This window comes from Thalassophryne amazonica, chromosome 6 (genome assembly GCF_902500255.1).
Source record: "Thalassophryne amazonica chromosome 6, fThaAma1.1, whole genome shotgun sequence".
NCBI lineage: Eukaryota > Metazoa > Chordata > Actinopteri > Batrachoidiformes > Batrachoididae > Thalassophryne > Thalassophryne amazonica.
Genome location: NC_047108.1, coordinates 41730493 through 41751678, shown reverse-complemented (window position 1 = coordinate 41751678; position 21186 = coordinate 41730493). Strand labels below are relative to the sequence as shown.

The 21186-nt window shown below is 41.8% G+C and overlaps 1 protein-coding gene across 4 annotated transcripts in view; it reads right to left on the bottom strand.

Moving 5' to 3' along the window:
* flna (filamin A, alpha (actin binding protein 280)) overlaps nucleotides 1–21186 on the bottom strand; it is a 136280-nt gene that overhangs the window by 1742 nt on the left and 113352 nt on the right. The window contains exons 31-48 of one of the 4 annotated variants that reach the window (XM_034172055.1): nucleotides 19542–19565; nucleotides 18790–19037; nucleotides 18192–18266; nucleotides 16910–17009; nucleotides 16694–16834; nucleotides 14900–15028; nucleotides 14531–14704; nucleotides 14039–14200; nucleotides 13748–13951; nucleotides 12005–12157; nucleotides 8906–9028; nucleotides 5591–5857; nucleotides 5361–5498; nucleotides 4849–4964; nucleotides 3733–3865; nucleotides 3304–3480; nucleotides 2954–3172; nucleotides 1499–1696 (exon numbers count right to left, since the gene is read on the bottom strand). In XM_034172055.1, the coding sequence (XP_034027946.1) occupies nucleotides 1499–1696; nucleotides 2954–3172; nucleotides 3304–3480; nucleotides 3733–3865; nucleotides 4849–4964; nucleotides 5361–5498; nucleotides 5591–5857; nucleotides 8906–9028; nucleotides 12005–12157; nucleotides 13748–13951; nucleotides 14039–14200; nucleotides 14531–14704; nucleotides 14900–15028; nucleotides 16694–16834; nucleotides 16910–17009; nucleotides 18192–18266; nucleotides 18790–19037; nucleotides 19542–19565 (2781 nt within the window). The remainder of the gene's footprint in view (nucleotides 1–1498; nucleotides 1697–2953; nucleotides 3173–3303; nucleotides 3481–3732; nucleotides 3866–4848; nucleotides 4965–5360; nucleotides 5499–5590; nucleotides 5858–8905; nucleotides 9029–12004; nucleotides 12158–13747; nucleotides 13952–14038; nucleotides 14201–14530; nucleotides 14705–14899; nucleotides 15029–16693; nucleotides 16835–16909; nucleotides 17010–18191; nucleotides 18267–18789; nucleotides 19038–19541; nucleotides 19566–21186) is intronic. The other 3 variants (XM_034172058.1, XM_034172057.1, XM_034172059.1) reach the window with 3 other exon arrangements.

Below are 21186 nucleotides of genomic sequence, written 5' to 3'. Positions count from 1 at the left end.
GTAAACAGATAAAAGTTCACACCCTCCAGTTTGTTACTGATAAATTACATCACCTTACAGGTCGCCAAATTAAAAAAGGGCAAACTTAATGGAATCTGGTCAAATTTGATACATAAAAATAAAATTCTAAAAGCAACTTTGCCAATTTATTTTCCCATAGACATGTCTGCCACCTGCTGGATGGAACATGAAAAGTGGATGCTGGATTGATTCAGTGTTGCTAACTCCTCAGTAAGAAAAGTAGCTATTGGCTGTCCTAAAAGTCGCTAAATGAAGTCATCTAATTTGCATAGTATGATGTCATCACAGATGCTGTAGGAAAAAAAACGTTGTGGGAGAGATCATTGAATACAATATCAGCATTTTAGTATTGTTTAGTAAATTCCATATTCATAAATGTAGCGTATTATAAATGACTTCACATGAACATCTGGCTGAATCTGAATAATATATAAAGCAGTATTAAGCTTATAGACTTCCAAATGTCAAAACCGCCATGCTCTATAAGGTATTTTTTGAAGAGAATTAATGTTAAAGAATGCCTTTACTTTTGTATTGTACAATTTATTTTTTCTATCTCTTTCTATTTATAATGATAATACTGTGTTACTGTGGCCTCGTCCTTTGTTCATTTGCTGATCATTTTACTGTTAATACATTTGTCGAAAAAAAAACCTGTTATGACAGACAAATATGAGTAAAAACACCTTAATATTGAACTATAAATACATTTTTTTTGTTTATTTTGACATTAAAATTGGCTATCACTTCTCAAAATAACATAACTTGAATGCCAGGGATCATCAAAGTGCGAGTCAGGTTTGCCATTCAATGAACAGCCGTGGAGGCATCGCGCATGTGTGTTTGAACGTGGAGGATTGCAGATATCCCCTGCTCAGTGCTTTGCAATAGGGCTCTGTGGCTTTGCAGCAGCAGCGGGGAGACCTGCTGCCACTATGTGAGAACAGAGACTGGATCCGAGTTGCCAAACACCAGAAAAGTCTCCAGTGACGCCAGGAAAAGTAGTTAGATTTGTCGCTAGTCGCTTTTGAGAAAATATGTCAAGAGGGTTTGGAAAGTCACAAGATTTAGCGAGAAAGTCGCCAAGGTGGCAACACTGGATTAATTCGATGCAGGTGTGGTTGTCTATGACCATGTATGTCCTGAAGTGTACAAAATCAGAGTGAACTGTTGCTTTTTAAAAAGCAGAGCATACCAATACACAACCAGCGAGACAATTTCTGCAGAGTAATGCACTAAATCATGGAAATAAGTTTATTCTGGTTGTTTAAAAAAGGGTTCTGGTCCTGCATTACTACAATTAATATGCAAACATATGCACCAGGACCTAATGTGTGATGTAGTCCTCTACTTCCCAGAGAACACTGCATGTAACATTGTCATTGCATTAAAAATGTGTCCCCACACAGACATGATGTAATTCACTGTGTGCCCACACTGGTGGGACTTTCAAACACCAGACATCAGTCACGCTTACCCGCTTTGCTGCAGTCGACGCTGAAACTGTTCTTCTGACCAATGTAGCCTTTAGTCAAGCCCAGGCCCTTGGCCATGACCTTACTTGCATCAGATTGGACGGGGGTGCCCTGCTGAGTACTGCTGATGGAACGGGTCACAGGGTCAACCATCACTGAGGAGGTTTCATGCATACTGTGACTGGACACCAGCTTGGAACCTGAGACAGAAAGGAGGGATTATTGCATCTCCAAAGTGAGGCTGTAGCCATGAAGTGAACAATGAGAGGGGGCACACCACACCCCTGCTGTGGGGTAAAAAAAATAAAAATAATGCATAGGATAGATGTACATACATGTACACTTACTGTTTAATACTGTATAGTTTGTTTTTTTTAATTTGTTTTGTTAAAGTAATCAGTTCTCATGAGACTTGTGGTTTCCTCGAGGATTTAGTTGATAAAATAAGCAGGCTAGCTAGCTAGCACGCACATCAAGTTAATGTTGTGTTTATTTGCCAGTGTCAAACAAGTACAGGTGTCGATTGAGCAATTCACACATCATGTTCCCATCCTTCTGTAACAAGAATTGTAACTGTTCCTCATGAAAATATGCACGCTTGCCTTGACATGAAGGGGTGAAGGTGAAGCCTTTGTGCAATATGTGGCCCTGCACACCTAATGCAATAATTAGCAATTGATCAAGTTTGATTATCATGATTGCATTTGCCATTTATTCTGGACAAGCATACGCATTTTTTTTAATTCAGTATATCAAGTGGGGTGCAGTTTGAGCATATTTGATTGTGGGACTCTACTTCCCCCAACATATTACAATTATAACCTTGTAACAAATACATTGTCATTTTTTAAAAATTAAGTCAGTATAGCACTGGAAATCAAAAGTGCTATAAAATTATTAATAAAAGATTAATCTGATTTAGTACTCAATTTATCTCCTTTCCATAAGAACCCAGTTAAACAACACAAATGATGCATAAAGTCAATTTTGTCAACCAATTCCAACTTAAGGCATTTTACACCAGTGTTTACAAACTGATTAAAAAACCCACACAGAACTTCTAACAATCTGAACTTTCAAGAGTAATTTGCTCCAAATCCCATTTTAACTTTTACTGGTCAGACGTCATTTTCTTTACATTTGTCAAGAACGGTCCCATTAAAAAAAAGTGCATTTGTTTTAGATTAATGGTCATACTGACCAACAAATCCATCTGGTATGATCAGCTCAGTCACTGATCATTAGAACTTTTGTCTTCAAGAATCATTAACATAAACTTCACTCAAACTGTTACTGCAATCGCAAGTGAAAACTCAAGTGGGGGGGAGAAGAAAAAAAATATTGAACAAAAAGTCAAATGTGGTCTTCTGCATTTTATTCCATGTTGATATAGAAAGTCAAACTGAAGAGGTTTCCACTGTACGACACTGCATCTGAAAAGAGGCCCTTTTCCTCACCAGTGATCTTGGCCTTGAATGGACTTCCGACGATGTGGTAAGGACCGCCATATTTGATGGAGATCAGATAGTTCCCAGGAGCCATTGGGGTGTATGTGACCCTGTAGCCCTCTGAGCACTCCACACAGTCCATCTTCACCTTAGACGGCCCATCGATGGTCACAGCTAAAGCTCCAGGACCTGCGCGGCTCGTGTTCACCACAAACTCGCATGAAGTTCCTTCAGGTGCAAAAGATAAATATGAGATAACAGAAAACAAGGGTGACCTTTTCAGTTCAGTAAACTTAAAACTCCACCTCATCTCATTGACACTTCTGCTCGTTTTGGCTGTGGACAAAGCAGCTCATTACCTGTGGTGCCTCCCTCCAGTCCTGGTCCATATGCAGACACCATCCCTGGGTCTCCTGACTGGCCCATCTCACCAACACGGATCTTAAAAGGACTACCAGGAATATGGCTTCCATTGAACTTAACGTCAATTAAATAGAGACCGTTCTCTCTGGGGATGAATCGTACAGCATATTTATCTAAGTGAACAGAGAAAGGAAGCAAGGTCACTGGATCGGATAAGTACTCATGCCCCACCCACATGAACTAGGCTCATGCAGTTTTTGAATTTCATATTTGAAGTCTGCAGTCAGCACGCGCTCTGTACGTGCACCAGCATGCGTGTTGCTTTTTGACATTTTGCTTCCATGCACTTTTATGTTCCTGGTCACTTTGGTTTAGTCAGAAGACCAGCTCTGTAGTTTCAGTGGGGTTTGGTGGTGTGCAGTTACCTTGGTCAATCTCTGTAACGCAGCATTCCTCCAGTGCTCCTGACGGGCTGTGGACCTTGGCGTCGATCACACCCTTTGCTCCATTCAGGCTGACAGCAAATGACGCTGGGTGGTTCACCTTTAAGCCCGACTCCTGCTTGACAACACATACTCATACGCTCACCATATCAGTTTAACACGAGCCTGCAAACTAAAAACTAAATCCAGTCCTGCTGTCACCATACGTTGAGTGAGGCTACCGTTGACCTTACCTGCAGGTGGCTAATAAGGCTAAAGAGGAGAGCTGTGCAGTGAAGGACAGATAGGTCACAGAAGGAGAATAAAAATGTTTGTGAGTGCAAGTTTGTGTATTGTGAACATTACTGTGAGACCATCTCCAGGTGCATCATGCATGTTCTATGTGCCGTGTGAGCAGAGAGGAAAACAGCCCCATCAGACCTCTTTAACCCTTTAGCACCTGGTGTCAGTTTGAGGTGGGAGGCTGTTGGAAGCCTTTAGAATGAGACACGGGAAACACACACAGTCCTAGCCTTTGCACTACCTAGTAATGCAGCAGCTGATCCTATGCCTGCACCTGAGCTTTGATCAGAACTCAAAATATCCTAAAACCCTGAGTGCACCACCTTAACAGGATTACATCAGATTACATTTGGGAAATCCCTTCCACATGCACGTCAACTAATATGAACTTAATTTTTCTGCTTGTACTTCATTAGTCTGTCCCTTCAATCTTTATATGCACATTGTATGAATTGACAACTTTCATCTTGTATAGCACAGGTCACCGACCCTGTTCAATGAGGAGCACCTGCCCTACATGTTTTCCACATCTACCTACTCAAGTCACACCTGATTTTTTTTTTTTTTTTTTTTTTTTAAAGTGGTGTTTTCCAGCTCTTCATTGGCTGAGCACACCTGATGGAGTTAAGTGCCTGGGAGTGGAACAGGAAGAGTTAGAAAACATGCAGGGCAGGGGCCCTCCAGGAACAGGGCAGATGACCCCTGTGCTATAGAATACAAGTTACCTGAACTACAAAATACAGCTGCTGCATTGTGGGTAGTGTACTACGGCCTGGAGTGTGCACACATGGATGTGTGTGTGTCTCAGAGCCTCACCTGAAGGCTGGCAACAGTGAGGCATCGGGCGTCATCTGATGGCGAGGCCACGGGGACGATGAAGGGGCTGTCAGGGATGTGCTCGTCATTAAAACGGATTGACACCTCGTAGTCTCCTGTGGACACAGTCGCCAAGATGTCAAACGTCAAATACTAGGTTTAACATACAGAGGCTAATACGAGAACTAGAGTCCACCCTCCCAATGCTGCCCACTAAATGCAAATGTACTTTAATGGACAGCGACATGACACCTCATAACTGGGCAAAATATTGATGAAGTGCCCAGATGTTGATGCACTTTTCAATATGGATACGCAAGTGAACACGGAAAAACGCTCGCAAAATACATGTTAAAATGGCGTTCTGACCTGGATGTCGAGCCAGTAAAATTAATTTACATTAAATTATGTAAAGAAAGTATTAAACTTACTCTGACACCTGCACATTCCCCAATATATTTACACAAAATATACACGAGTCCAAGTTCTCATCAATTTCAGTCTGCTCTCACCTGGCTCCTGCACGATGTAGGACACGCCACTGGAACCATCTTTTCGGTCCTCAAATGTGATTTCAGCCTTGCTTGGCCCCTCCACAGCAATACTGAGGCCTCCAGCTCCGGCCTCCCGTGTCCAGATACTGAACTCGGCTGTACAACACATGGACCCACATAAAGTTAGGTACACAGTAAGACGACAGACTGAAGCACGTGCACAAAACTAGCTGTCTAACACGACCCACCTGGTACTCCAGCTTCTGCTCTTTCCAATCCTGGTCCTCCAGCACGAACCTTATGTGCCCCGCCCTCTCCCAGGGGGCCCACTGTAAACTGGAACGGGCTGCCGGGCACATGCATGTTGTTGTATTTCACACAGACAGTGTGCACTCCTGTCTCGGTGGGGACAAAACGAATGCAGTAGGTGTTGTTTTCCCCCTCCATAATGTCAGCCTTGTGGATCTGGCCAGATGGACTGGTCACCTGAGCGGTCATATCTGCTATGCTGATCTCTGAGGACAGAAAACTGAGTTAACCTTAGGAAAAAAAACAAACAAACATGAAATAGCTGCAGATGGCATAACTCTCCACATCAGCTCAGATTTAAGAGGTTTTAATAACCAGTTTAACTTTTGATAACGGGTTTCTGTCAGAGCTAGATAAATTAATCCAGATTTAATTCGTGTTAAACATATTGGTAGACATGATTGCGAGGATGCCCATCTATTGCAAGATAACATGTCACAGTAGACAGGGTGCCAAATTGTCAAAAGTATCTACAGACAGGAGAGAGAGTCCATCCAAAAACTATAGAATCTGGATTTTGTGCTAAATCCAGATGACAGATAAGAGCCGCAATGACAACCTATGCTGGAAGCCAATATGAGTACACCTACAGTGTGAGATATCTATGAAGCCACCCATCCCCAATTGGCTCATGCCTGTTTGATTTTAAAGTAGGAATTAGTTGTTTGAGTGAACATCCAAAACTGGATCAAACAGATCTTGAAGGACACCCAATCTGGTGTAAAATTAACAAATATTTCTGTGTCAGATCGAAAACCACTCTTCCCCTCAAAGGTAGAAAACCCTACATACACTGACACTCTGAATAATATTCAAAGAAGCAGATCTACAAGATCACCGACTGTACCCTCTTCTCATCCTCTTGTGGTCCAAGGGTATCCCCCCACCCCCCAAAAATAAAAGCCTCTACCCCTAGCTGTATTGTTCCCACCATGTGAGGCCAGTCAGTCATATTCCACAAATCTTACAGCGCAGGTGAAAAACAAATTAGTAATACCACCAGTGGTCAAGAGAAACTCAACATGTTTAAGATTGCTACATCTTCGCTACTCAGATTGATAAGCAAATATAGCAAATTTGCCATGCTAGCTACCTCAATCACTACCAGTTAAGCATCGTTTTTCCATCTCTTCCTGATGTCTGTGGGGTTTGTCTGCCTTTACTTGAGCCCTCCAGCTCTATTTCAGTTTCCTGTCTCATCTCTTATTCACTCATTCCATGTTCCAATCACCGCAACCTAGTTTCTTGTATTTTTGACATTTCTCCTTTCACTTTCCAGATTCTCTCATTTTATTCTGTCCTCTTTTGTAAGTTACATCCATCATTGATGCTTGTAATAATGTTGAAATGATTGTTAACCTTAAAGAAAGCATTAGCAAACCACAATATTATTCTCTTAAAACTATAAGCCATGATCTTGAGCTATGGCTCCATGAAATGCTTCAGGGATTGTGTGTCAAACTGAAAACTGGTTGATATTTTTAGTAATATGTCTGTTCATAACTTAGCTGTGGAGTACCACAAGGGTCCACTGTGGGCCCTTTACAGTTTGATATATTAAAGACATGGAAATGGCAGTTAATGTTAGCTATTGTTGTATGCTGATGATTCAGCCTTAGTTCCCGGTAAAGATTTATTGGAACTTCAGACCAAACTTGCATTTGTTAGTTGATAACCAACCATCATTACATTGTGGGGAAAACAGTATTTGTGAAATGCAAGATCAAAACAAGTTCTACATTAAGAGCAACTTATAATGGCATGCCTATTCAAAGCAAGAACATTATAGCTTGATCAGTCATTAGATAATTAAACCACTGTTGCTAAGATTTTGAGTACCAACCTAGGCAAGGGTTTTTGCATAGGAAGTTTGGCTTCTTCATTTGCAAAACTAAGAAGGCACTAGCATCAGCACTGGTCATTATGATTACACACATTCTGGTCTTCCTAAATAGACCAAGTCAAAATTACAGGTGTCTCAGAACAAAGTAATTTGTTTTGTGTTGAGCGTAAGCCTCTAGAGGACATATTTCAGTTCATTACTTCAAAGAGTTAGACTTCCCATAGATTAGATTTTAGCAGCTTAAACTTAATCATATTGAGTGCTTGCTGGCACAGCTCCAAGCTACGTGTAAGTTTATTACTTTCTGTAATTTCACAAGACCAGCGCTACTCAGTCTTCTCTAGTAACAGTTAGTCCCTGCAGCTGCTCCCTTGTTTTCACTTGCGGTCCGCACAACAGATCCAAGGTGGATCTGCATGTTGATTTTGCACTGAATGCCCTACCTGACAACTCTACATTACAAGGAGAAATGGGCAGGGGTGGGGTTCGAACCAGGAACCTTCCACACTGAAACCAAGCACACTAACCACTCATCCACCAGCCCTCTTTAATCACAATTACTGGTGCTCAACTGTGAAACAGTTTACCTGCACTTCCTTCACTGCCCATGTCTCAGCCCCACACATTCTTGGTTTACTGTGGTCTAATGAACCTGACCTTAATTCCTCAGTCACATACTTCTGATAAAGTCTATTTACTCCATCCTGACTGCACTCTGGAATATTACTGCATCAATTTAGTCAAACGACCACCAAGTCAAGTTACTTTAACATTCATTATATCCAGCACTAATACAGACATCTGAACACTGATCATTAAACCTGAAATCTTTTGTTTCCCCTCTACTCCACCCCTCCTAGTGCTGCACCACAGAATAACTGCGAAGAATTGTGCACGCATTAGTTCAGCGAGGTAAGCGTTTAACAAAAGTGTCCATTTCAGATCTTCAACTACAATAGCATCAGTTACTCCAACACTTATAACCCCGGGCCTCACCCTTTCATACATGTTCAGAACAATCTTTACATTACTTCTCCAGTCCTCCTTTCTGCATTTTCAAACCTCTTGATGTGGCAGCCCAATGTAAAGCTTTAGATCAATAGAAGTAAACAGTTTTTCAAAGAAGTGCCACACAGCAGTATTGCGATGTGGTTAGCCACTGTGATAATCACTTTTATTTAGATCATTATTCTCTTGTCTCAAAGGTAACCAGTCTGCATCTGTCTTACGCATTACAAAGCAATCACTTAGTTGTATTCTCATATCAACAAATGTCCAAGTCAATATGAGAGAAAACACAATGTTCAGGTAAGAGGAAACTTTACTGGTGTCACGTGGACCTCGGTCACTTAACCCATCCATCCAGTGTCCTATACAAGTTGGCAGAGTCAAAACTTCATAATTGAGTCACCTGGAATCTTGAGGCTGAGGTCACACTGGCTGCCAATGTTGGCAACTGATGGTGCTCTCCTCTTCCTGGTGATGCTCTCCTTCATGCGACCCTCACCGGTCACCTTCACTGTGAATGCACTTCCTAGTCACACACAAGCACAACTGTCTCAGTTATGATCATTATGTTATGGTTATCCAAAGTGTATAAAAACCACTAAAGCTTTAAAACAGTTGCTCTGTAGTTGTGTGCCATCTAATTAGTGTATTGGTAGAATATTTCCCTAAGAAATACAGCAGAAGGAAATTGGGTCATCTTATCTAGGCCAGGGGTCACAACTCTACATGTTTTCAACTCCGTTCCACCCACTAATTAATAAGTCAGGTGTACTCAGCCAGTTAAGCACTAATAAGATTTCAAGCAGCTGTGGTTGCAACAGACATGGTAGGTGATCTCCAGAAGTAAGGGGTGGTGGCCTCTGGTTTATACATAGTTCCTTTTTGTCAATACACACCACTAGGTGGTGCCAAAAACAAGTGTACCCAACAGGACTAGGATATTGGCTATTTTGACAGTCACACAATGCAACACCTGATGTCCTTGAGTATTTTAAAGGGGATAGAGAATCAAAATCATCTGTTTCATGTTTTTGGTGTTAGTTCAGAGTCTCCCCGCTGTGGGGAAAACGCATGAAGTGCCAGCAAGTTTCAGAACCTCTGTTTCAAGTAATTCTTTTTTGAATTGCCACCAGAAAAAATAGGCCAATCCGTGTTTGAGGGAAACGTGTCACATTTTCACCATTAGCCCCCCCACACACACACCCACCCACCCCCTTTCACATACGCCCCTTCGAAATTAATTATTCATAAGGTTGTGCCCACCCATTCCTACCACTGGAAGAGGAGCAATGGCGAGCTACAGGTGTGCCTTCCCAGGCTGTCATAGCGGACTACGATCTTTCCATATTCTTCCCACGGAAGTCAATGTACGCGATCACTGGCTTTTATTCATTTTTAACCGCATCCCCAGGACATACAACCACCGACTATTTCTTCGCTCTGCGCATTTCACGGAGGACTGTTTCACCAACCTTGCTCAATTTCAAGCTGGCTTCAGTCGGCATTTAATACTCAGAGGGTCAGTTCCGACTTTGTGACAAAAATCAACCCCAGCAATCAGTACAGCCTGTGAGTATCACATTTTCTTTTGTTTTAAATTTGTGTTGCGCTATATTCCTGTTGTAAGAATTGCACGTTAGAATGGCACGTTAGCTCTGGTTTGTTCCTCTGAAGGGAATGAGCTAACCCCTTAGCAGCTAGCTATTTGCATTATTATGCTGGCAGCAAGTAAGCCTGCAAAGGGCAGCTTGCTTATTTCAACGCATAACCTTTGGAAGTCACAGTAACCGAAGTAAAACAAAACAAATGAAGTTTCGCGGATTTTTTTTAGTCCAATTTTGCATGTTTTTTTTTACGTCCTCATCAAGCAGCCGGTCGCGGCGCCGCGAAGGGAGAGCACGTGCATTGTGTTCTGCGTGTGTCTGTTTATAAGAACCTTCTCGCCCAGAAGAAAAAAAGAGCGCCAACAACTACCAGTGATGCCGGTAACGGCACTGAGCTTTACAAAGACATTTTTATGCTTTTTTCTCCGAGCCGCATCTGCTGTTAAAAACAGCTGATCCTCCGCGCTTTTTCAGTGAGAGCAAGGGCAGCCAATCAAACAACGGCAAACGATCAGCGCCAACACCTACGTGCATTTCATAATGAGGTTGCCAAATAAGCTCCGAAACGACGTCATTAAGGGCAAACGACGCATTCTAAACCCAGCATAGTAAGATAGCTGTTTCAGAGAGCCTTTTAGGAAGGCTGAGCCATTACAGACCCAACCAATTTTTTTTTGGGCTACATATCACATCACAGAACAAGGATTAATGCCCCATTCAACCCCTCTATCACCTTTAAAGGACATATCGCACCAAAATCCTAATTTAGATTTAGGCTGTTAGTGACCATCTGATGATCCACCCGGATAATTTTGTGCACTTCCATGACCGGTTTCATATATGGAGACGTCCGAAAGTACAAAGTACTCGCGAGCACTCAGGTGTTTCTGACAAGTGACGTAGCTACTATAAGCGTCACACCGTGCGCTTCAATGGAATGTAGCTGCTAACGTTAAGAACTGAGGCACAGATTAATTCCAAAGTTTACATAAGTGTGATGTTATGATGACTTGTTTTTAAGTGAAAACTATTCATTTTGACGCAGTCACGGTAAAAGCAGCAGCCCTGAGAAGATTCAGTGCACCTGTGCCCATGAGCCATAAAAGCAGCCTGTCAATCTCTGCTGGAGGGCCAGCTTTGAGCATGATTAACCATGAGCATTATCAATAAAATTCTATCTGTAGCCCTGGGGGGAACGGGACATCGTGGAGATGTTCATGTTCAGTGGCAAGAGCCTCTCAGCTGCACAGCGCATATGCACACACAAAAAGGCTTGCCACAAAATAGGGCTAAAATCCTGAACATGCAAGACTCAGATTCATTGCTAAATGTTAACTCCACATGTTCAAAAAATGAAAATTGCAGAGTGAGGTGTTTTCTGGAAATTCACCTGCTAGAGTGAGATGAATAAAATACATCAGTGACCACTAATTATTAGCACATGTGTGCGGAGAGACTTACTCATGAGTACTTATGTTGTCTTGTTAACTGGGATGTGAAAAAAAATGCGACATGTCCTTTAACTGACCCACATTCTGCTTTTGCTTTTAAAGCTCAGCCCATTTCTACCCCTCAGACCAGACTGAGGGACAGGTGGTCCATGTACATTTTTTGTTCCGTTTGTTATGACCATTGTAAGACCATTTGGGCATTTACCTATTGGAAAATCCCTCAAGTGGTAATCATGTGGAAAATTACCCAAGTAGTTAAGCTTGGCCAGTTTGCACTCTTTAGTGCACTACTGCTTATGCAATCTAGTCCATTATTTATGTGCACTTTTATGAGCATTAGAAGAAAAGAAAAAAAGAGTTGGTCTTTGGAAACCATTTTTCCTATGAGTGTTACAAAAGGAACAGGGTTACTTTATATTGGACCAATATGTTATGATGAAAACTTACCTGGCACATGTTGGTCAGCAAACTTAATGTTAATGATGTAATTTCCTGGTTCAGTGGGACAGTAGGTGACTTTGCAGGTTCCATCCTCCTGGTCCTCAGTGTTAATGTCCACTTTACTTGGACCCTCAATGGACAGGCTCAAGCCGCCATAGCCTGTAAGGAACATAAAGGCAGTATAGTTGTGATTTGGGCAGAATTACTGAGACTTTATGCCTCTGGCAGGGTAGAGCAATGGGCCACAGTCAGTCTAAGTTGAAACTGGCTAAACATTCGTGACCTCCAGTATTTTAAATAAACATTAGAATTTTGGAAATTGGGGGTGGGGTGTGGCAGGAGATAAAATAAAGTAGCAGCAGACCCAAAGAGGGCCCCATTGCCAATTTGAGCACAAAGACAAATCAAAGATGGCTGCCATTATGAAAACTATCAAAAATGTTCCCTCTCCATGGGTGTTTTTTTTTTGTTTCTCAAATAATTTGAGTTCTACCCATTCTGATGTCTTGAATCAAGGCCATTTAAGAGTCCAGGTCAACACAAAGTCAAACACTCCAGACTCTACCCTTGATGTCAGGTCAGGAAGCCTGCACTGGTGCAGTGCTGCATCTACCACAGTACAGAGCTGCCTTCTGTAATTATTTTTACCCACTCAGGGAGACAACTGAGCCATTGCCACCTCTTGAAAGCAGCTATTAGTCTGATGAAGCCATGCAAGAACATGTGCATCCCATCTGCTTTCTCCAGCCGCTGAGGTCCTTCAACATTGAGGCACCTGCATACTGGATCATGCACAGATCAATCAATCAATTTTTTTTATATAGCGCCAAATCACAACAAACAGTTGCCCCAAGGCGCTTTATATTGTAAGGCAAGGCCATACAATAATTATGTAAAACCCCAACGGTCAAAACGACCCCCTGTGAGCAAGCACTTGGCTACAGTGGGAAGGAAAAAACTCCCTTTTAACAGGAAGAAACCTCCAGCAGAACCAGGCTCAGGGAGGGGCAGTCTTCTGCTGGGACTGGTTGGGGCTAAGGGAGAGAACCAGGAAAAAGACATGCTGTGGAGGGGAGCAGAGATCGATCACTAATGATTAAATGCAGAGTGGTGCATACAGAGCAAAAAGAGAAAGAAACAGTGCATCATGGTACAAATTTTATTTTTAAATAATTCACATGTGGCCTTGGAGGAGTTGCACTAAGATCACACCCCTGTTCCTCAGGTCGTGATCTTTTGTAGATATTGGTAAAAAAAAAAGTAGTAAGGTGCTACATCTATCCGCCACAACCATATTTGTATCTGTAGCTACCTGGGAGGAGTTGTATGAACCAGATTATGAGAGTGACAAACTGATGTATCCTCATCTTCCAGTATTGTTGCAGCTGTAGGGAATAATGTCAAATCTACATAGTACACAGCACAGACTCGGAACAAGCAAGAGTTTAGTAGCATATGTCAGTCCTTTAAAAAAAAAAAAAAAAAAAAAGCAGCTTCAGTCATATTTGTAACATAAAACCTGCCATTATTTCACTATAGAAGGGCAAAGATAATAACTGCTAATATTACAGTACGTTTAATGGGTCCTTCATTAATTTTCTGACTATTATTAAAAATCAGTTCAGTACTTTGATCAATCCTGTTGGCAGAGAAAAACAATGTTGCATTGTCTGAGGTAATTCCACATCAGCATGAAAGAAGACATTAGGGGATGTATCAGCGGTGTATACATTTTTAGAATTTTCATACCCGCATCACGAGTGTCTATGATGATCTCTGCTGGCTCAAAGGTCCTTGCCTCGCTCAAGCCCTGACCGCTCACACGCACACGGCTGGCATCACCAATCTCTGACTGGTTGATCATAACAACAATGGGGCTGTTAGGAATATGGCATCCATTCTTCTTGATGTTCACTAGATGTTCTCCAATCTCTTTAGGAACGAATGAGATGCCTGTGACAGAAATGCACGCATTTAAAACTAGCCACAAGCAAAACTGAGAAAATTGCATCAGAGGTTCCCACATGGACACATACTCACCAACATGACCATTACGAAGCATCTTCAGCAGGCAGGGCTCCTCGTGGCCAGAAGGTGTTGTGATGGAGGCAGTCAGCTGACTGAGGTCAAGATCTCCAATGTCCAATGGGATATCAGCAGCTGAACCCACCTTCAACTGGGACATCCGCATGGAGTCATCACCTGGAGACAAAGCACTAGGATTCATGACAGAACATGGGAAGGCATACCAAATCCAATCTGATAAGCATCATTTCCAAGCTTTATTTGATCACCTTTTAGAGGAGGAACTTATCCCTTTGATTATTTAATTAACAGATTAGCAGGCATATTTTAATAGGCATTCTTTATTTTACATCTGCCATCACCTCTTTGGCATTATACCATTTTTCTACTTTTCACATTAGTTATATGTACCACTATAACTTTTAAATCTATTCATTTATCTGTTTGTCAAACTTAATATCATACAAAATGAGAAAGAATAAATCAGATCAGAAGAGATGATGGTACCAGTAATTCGAGCAGAGAAGGGGCTGCCAGGGATGTGCTTGTCGTTGTACTTGACAATAATGCTGTAATCTCCAGGGAGGACAGGCAGGTAGGACACTGTGCATGTCCCATCCTGGTTGTCCACACAGCTGATGTCTGCCTTAGATGGACCCTCGATTGCCAGAGACAGACCACCTACATGGACATGAATTTAAGAACTGATTTGTGCACGTTTCCCTTTCAAAAGAATTTTTAAACTTCATCTGTAAAGTACTTCTGCTGAAAGGCCACATAATGTATAAGATTAAATGAAAGTACATGGATGCACATATTCCACTCTTCTGTACATGCATGCAGTAGCTGGAGTACAGTTGCACAAGTGTTTCTTACCCTCTCCAGCGTCTTTAGTGTTCACAGTGAAGACGGCCGGTTTGTTTACGGTGCCGTGGATGAGGCCAGGGCCATAAGCACTGACATTACCACTGTTCATGTAGTCCACAAAGAACTGTAAGGGACTTCCTATAACAAGGATGGAGGAGAAATAATGGTGGGGGGGCACAGATTAATAACATTTCTCTAATTTAGGACTGCACAATAGGAACCTTATGAGAGAAAAACATTTCATTTAGTTTACAAAATACTTTCCCTGCCTGATAAATCCTGTATGCACTTATGTCATTCAAAGCGCATATTAAACAAATATGGAAGACTGCTTTTTTGCATTTACACAATATCTCTAAAATTAGAAAGGTCTTGTCTCAGAGTGATGCTGAAAAACTAATTCATGCATTTATTTCCTCTAGGCTGGACTATTGTAATTCATTATTATCAGGTTGTCCTAAAAGTTCCCTGAAAAGCCTTCAGTTAATTCAAAATGCTGCAGCTAGAGTACTGACAGGGACTAGAAGGAGAGAGCATATCTCACCCATATTGGCCTCTCTTCATTGGCTTCCTGTTAATTCTAGAATAGAATTTAAAATTCTTCTTCTTACTTATAAGGTTTTGAATAATCAGGTCCCATCTTATCTTAGGGACCTCATAGTACCATATCACCCCAATAGATCGCTTCGCTCTCAGACTGCAGGCTTACTTGTAGTTCCTAGGGTTTGTAAGAGTAGAATGGGAGGCAGAGCCTTCAGCTTTCAGGCTCCTCTCCTGTGGAACCAGCTCCCAATTCGGATCAGGGAGACAGACACCCTCTCTACTTTTAAGATTAGGCTTAAAGCTTTTTTTTTGCTAAAGCTTATAGTTAGGGCTGGATCAGGTGACCCTGAACCATCCCTTAGTTATGCTGCTATAGACGTAGACTGCTGGGGGGTTCCCATGATGCACTGAGTGTTTCTTTCTCTTTTTGCTCTGTATGCACCACTCTGCATTTAATCATTAGTGATTGATCTCTGCTCCCCTCCACAGCATGTCTTTTTCCTGGTTCTCTCCCTCAGCCCCAACCAGTCCCAGCAGAAGACTGCCCCTCCCTAAGCCTGGTTCTGCTGGGTGTTTCTTCCTGTTAAAAGGGAGTTTTTCCTTCCCACTGTCGCCAAGTGCTTGCTCACAGGGGGTCGTTTTGACCATTGGGGTTTTTACGTAATTATTGTATGGCCTTGCCTTACAATATAAAGCGCCTTGGGGCAACTGTTTGTTGTGATTTGGCGCTATATAAATAAAATTGATTGAATTGATTGATTGACTTCTTCCTAAAAGACCAAAGTTGTTCTCACTGTTGCTGTGAGTAAAGTAGTCAGTGAGGCTCTATCAAATTTCAGTACAGATCAAACTGCTTAAAAAAAAGTTGTTTCCATGTGGTGGGCAGCTGTATTCATTTGTATTTTGTTTTAGAGATTAAAGTGTTTTCTCCCCATCAGGCATGCTCTTTCCCACTCTCCACGGTGTCCCTTCAGCTGTCAGGCAGTTTATGCGTTTTGGACGTGTCGCCTCAAAGAGGGTGGATTCCTCCACTTTTCCTTCTAACAGTTCAAACCTGAGCTTTACATGGATTTATTTTCTCCCCATATAAAAAAAAAGCCTTTCCATATGGATGTCAATTCATTTAATTTACAGAAAATCCATAATATGAAATATCTGAGATACAAAGTGACCTACAGAAATGAGATTTTCCTCATGTTACACAGCCCAACACGATGGGTTCTCCCACGTTTCTGGAAAATGTTCAGAGTTCAGACATACCGGGGATGTGGATGCCATCGTATTTGATGTCCATCTCATGCAGTCCAGCTTCAGTGGGTGCGTACTTTACAGTCACAGTGCCGTCCTTGTTGTCTGTGATGTCTGGCTTAGCCACATTACCCGATGGCATTCGAACTTCACCTTCATCGTAAGACAAGTACTTTGTAAGACTGAGCCAACAGTGCGTACACACAGGTTTCAGTCTGTTCAACTTACCAGTGATCTCTCCTTTCTGGATGGTGAACGGAATGACCAGGTCAAATGGCCTCAGCCCTGCCACATCTAGACCATTCATTCCCATCACCCTGTCTGTTGCCTAGGAGACAGATGGCAGGGTTCAATCATTGTCTGGAAACGCGCTGTGGTGAACTGTAATGGCCATATCCATTTATCCAGCTAAAGCCATTCTATTGCCATGGTTTGCAACAAAAAGTAACTTTTTCAAAGATATGTTTTACTCAATCAGTAATTTGTATCCAAACTCAGGGCCAGTCCCTCCCAGAGTACTCTATCAAACTATCTGAACGCTAGAAGAATTCAGTCTTACTATAATAAGACCGTCAAAGCAACAGAAATCTGCTATATAGACTCAGTCTCTGACACTTGTGAAGTAACTCCCTGGGAACAGCCATGGTGTCTTAGTGGTTTCCCTCACTTGTATCCTTCATGCCTAGTCACCATTTTCACTTAATTTTAAGGTGATTCAACAACAGATTTAAAGCTTTTGGAGATTCTGCTCATTGATGCAGTAGACCAGGTTGAAGGACAACATCCTATTTGGTATCAATAAAAGTCTAAATTATAGTAGTCATTTTCTACCAACTGCCTAATCAGTTACAGTTCAGCATTATGAGGTTTATGACAAAAGCATGTATTCAGATGCAATGAAGCGAACACGAGACGACTTAAAAGCTTCTGCATGAGAAACATGATCATGAGATGGTACAACTGACAATGGCGATTATGGTGATCATTATGACAAACAGAATGAGCGGACAAAAACAAAAGGAGGTCTGGGGAGAACAATGAAGCACAGGACACACCCCAGTTCACCATTTTACAAACAGGGGCGCGGCTGACACGCCCACACTGCTAGTTCTGAAAATGGTTGTTTTTGTCACAAGCTGACATGGAGCACTGCTGGAGCTGCACAATGACATCTGGAAGACATCTGATTTCCAACTTTCAGAGAATTGCTTTACAGGACAAATCACACCACATCAACATGGTGTCCTCTCATACTGCAGCATCAGCATTTGTAAGAAAAACATCCAAATGCTGTTTGGTTGTTATTGTGCAGCACTGTTGCCATGTCCATGTGTTAACAGAAATGATAGAGTGAAACAGACAAAGACCTCTCAGATTAAACACCTGCACACCAGACACTGAGCGAGAGCACAGGAGAGGAAGGAGGAGCAGAGAGACTATGCAGCACCCAGGTAAACAAAGTGACAATGCTTGAAAGGGATGAGAGAGCGGAGTCAGATATTTTAGGTACCCAGGGCTGCTGAGTGTAGTACTGGGGCATTTGGCTCTGCTGCATGAGCTGGTCAGGTGGAGCTCCTTCCAGGGCCTGAGGGGGGTGGCGGGACAGGGAGGGAAGTTAAAAAAAAAAAAAAAAAAAAAAATTATGGAGGTTTTGGAGGGGAATAAACAGGAGTCAGACAGATTGGGGGGAAAAGTGACATCACCAGGAACCAGTCAGGAGGCTTCTGCAGAGAAAGGAGATATCTAACTGATCAGTTTCTTTCTACCTGTTGCACATTTTTGCTGCGCTTAGGTGTGACAGATATGCTGATGTCAGGGTCATCACTGAGCTCGGTGTTCCAGCATCATTAAGGAGACTACTCATTAAAAGGCCAGTAATTAACACAAGATATCTGCAATCACACATAATACTGCTTTGACAGTGACTAAATTTATCAGAGTGATTCACTTTAAATTCAAAGGGGTATCAGACCCTTGGAATTTACAAGTTTGACAAGTATGACTAATCAGTACTAGTGACATTCACTGTTCTGCTAAATGCAAGTTTCACACATGAAAGCAGCTCAACAGTTTGCCACTGTGCATGTGTGCAAAATGTGGACACTCACCGTGACTTGGAAGGGACTGTTGGGAATGTGCTCGCCACCAAACCGCACACAGATCACATACTCGCCAGGCTGCGGCGCCGTGTAAAAGATGTCAAATGTGCCATCCTCATTTTCAACCACATCCACGTCGAGTTCCACCCCCTCAGGCGTGCACACGCTGCATGTCACCTTGCCTTTCCCAGCAGCCTTTGCGTCCACAGTGATCACAGTCTGCTCACCAATCTGGATGGTTGGCCCAATACCAGCACCTAGAGTCAAGAACAAGTGATGCGCTGTAACACTGTACTCTGAAACAATATAGTTTTCCTACAGTAATCCAGGCCTGGCCTGTACTACTATAAGGAAACCATTGCAGGCACACCTTCCTTTTCCACACGACATTCAGCATGCACATTCCACAACCACGACACCAGGGTCAAGTCTGATGAGGTCTAATCATAACCTTGTTATTTCCAACCACATTGTTACAGATGGATATTGATGAATAATGTTATTGTTATACAGTCTCCATTTAAAACTAAAGACAGATTAGCCCAAGTGCCATTCCACCATGCTATCCTAGCTGTGTTAGTCCATTAGTGTGTCCAATTAAAAAAATATGAGAACAGCAGAGAGTCATTGAGAGAGAAGATTAGGAAGAAGACCAAAGAGTGAAAGTAGAGAAAAGACATTCTGATGGAAGTTGTTGCCACTATTCTCCATGCTGACAGAAGAAGGTTCCTTTACAGGACAAAATTGTTCGGAAATCTTACCTAAACCGTGACCGCCGATTGAGACTGACATAGGAACGGTGAGAAGCAGGGGAGCAAAAACAAAAAGTGACAAATAAAGACAATCAGGTGGAGGTGAGGGTGGTGAGAGGCAATAATTGTGCTCCAAACACTTAACAGATTGTGAAGTGTGAAGCTGGGAGGGAGAGAGGATGTGCATGTGTGTGTACACACAGCGCAAGATCTGGGGAAGTGTAACTACAGCACAGCGTGAGGAGCACCACATACAAATGCAGAAAGACATTATGTGAGCTGCTGAAAGCCGATTCTTTATCTATTCACACTGTGTGGAATCATTGTTTTTTTTTCCCCCATGAATGCCAATGAACTAATCCTGGATTTTAGTTCAAGGATGGGTCTGACTTGCAAAGAATATCTCCAAAAAGGGGGCTGTGCCAGAAGCGTCAGAGTATAAAACATGAAAGTGAATTTCATACCCCTCAGTGATAGGTTGTGACCATTCTTACATATTCCATAAAGTTTTTCTGAGATGGATTTACATAAAAAGTGCAGAGCCAGATACTTATAACTGATATGTCATTTAAGGTGAATAAACACTTACCATCCCAGAGTGGCAGCTGTACCCAGGAAAAGACTAAAATAAGAGCGCTCCAACCATATTAAGTACCATCATTTGTGTGATTGTAAGGATTCCAAAAAAGAGGAATAGTTTGTTCCATTTACAGCCCAAGGTTATGACATATAGGCTACACAAAACTTATGGCAGTCCAACTATATTTGTGTAGGGGTCAAAAATTATTCACTCCAATTTGGTAAACGGTAATGCAAATTAATGCATGAGCCAACAGGTCCTAAAAACAATACTTTGACTGTTTTGAATGCTTGATCTACAGCAATAAGCAACAAAAGGTCAACACCCACTGGACCCCACACCAATAACTATGCAAAACAGGTGGTGTAGTTTTTTATAATCCCACTGACTCAACCAATAATTTGCAGTAACTTTAGTTTTTGACCATTATGCAAATCAAAAATAGCCTTTGTCACCAAGTTAGTTTTTAAGCAAATACATCAATGTTGGACTGTAGACATACCTTTTTGGGAATACATCTGACCCATTTTTTCCTCCAGAATTTAAGTATTTTTAAAAAAATAATTTTAACCCCTGTGTAATCATTCATTGAGCTGGCTGTTCCTACGATACTGGGAAAACTATAGAATTTCCTAGAGGCCATGCTATACTGAGACTGGCTTGTAAGTGTTTATGCACCTTCAGTGGTACTGAAAACATGCCTTACCCATTTATTCATTTTTACCAAAACTGAATATTTGATGCATGACTTAACAGGGACCTGTCTGCCACTATAAAGGGGCAACAATAAGAAAATATTTTAAGTTTTGAAACAGGGTAAAGCATTGGAAACCATTTAAACAAGACAAACGTGAATATGTTTGGTCCATCAAAGAAAAAACAGAAATTTGTGGCATAGCAGCAAGAAAGGGCAGAAGAACATTTTGCAAGGTTTTATTTTAGTTTTGGCAGGAACACCCGCCAAGTGGCCTTGCAGTTCCTCAAACTGATGTTTAAGAATAAACAAGTTGACCCATTTCTACAAATGATGCATTTTCAATAAATGAACTATTTGTGTAACATAATTTGACAGTT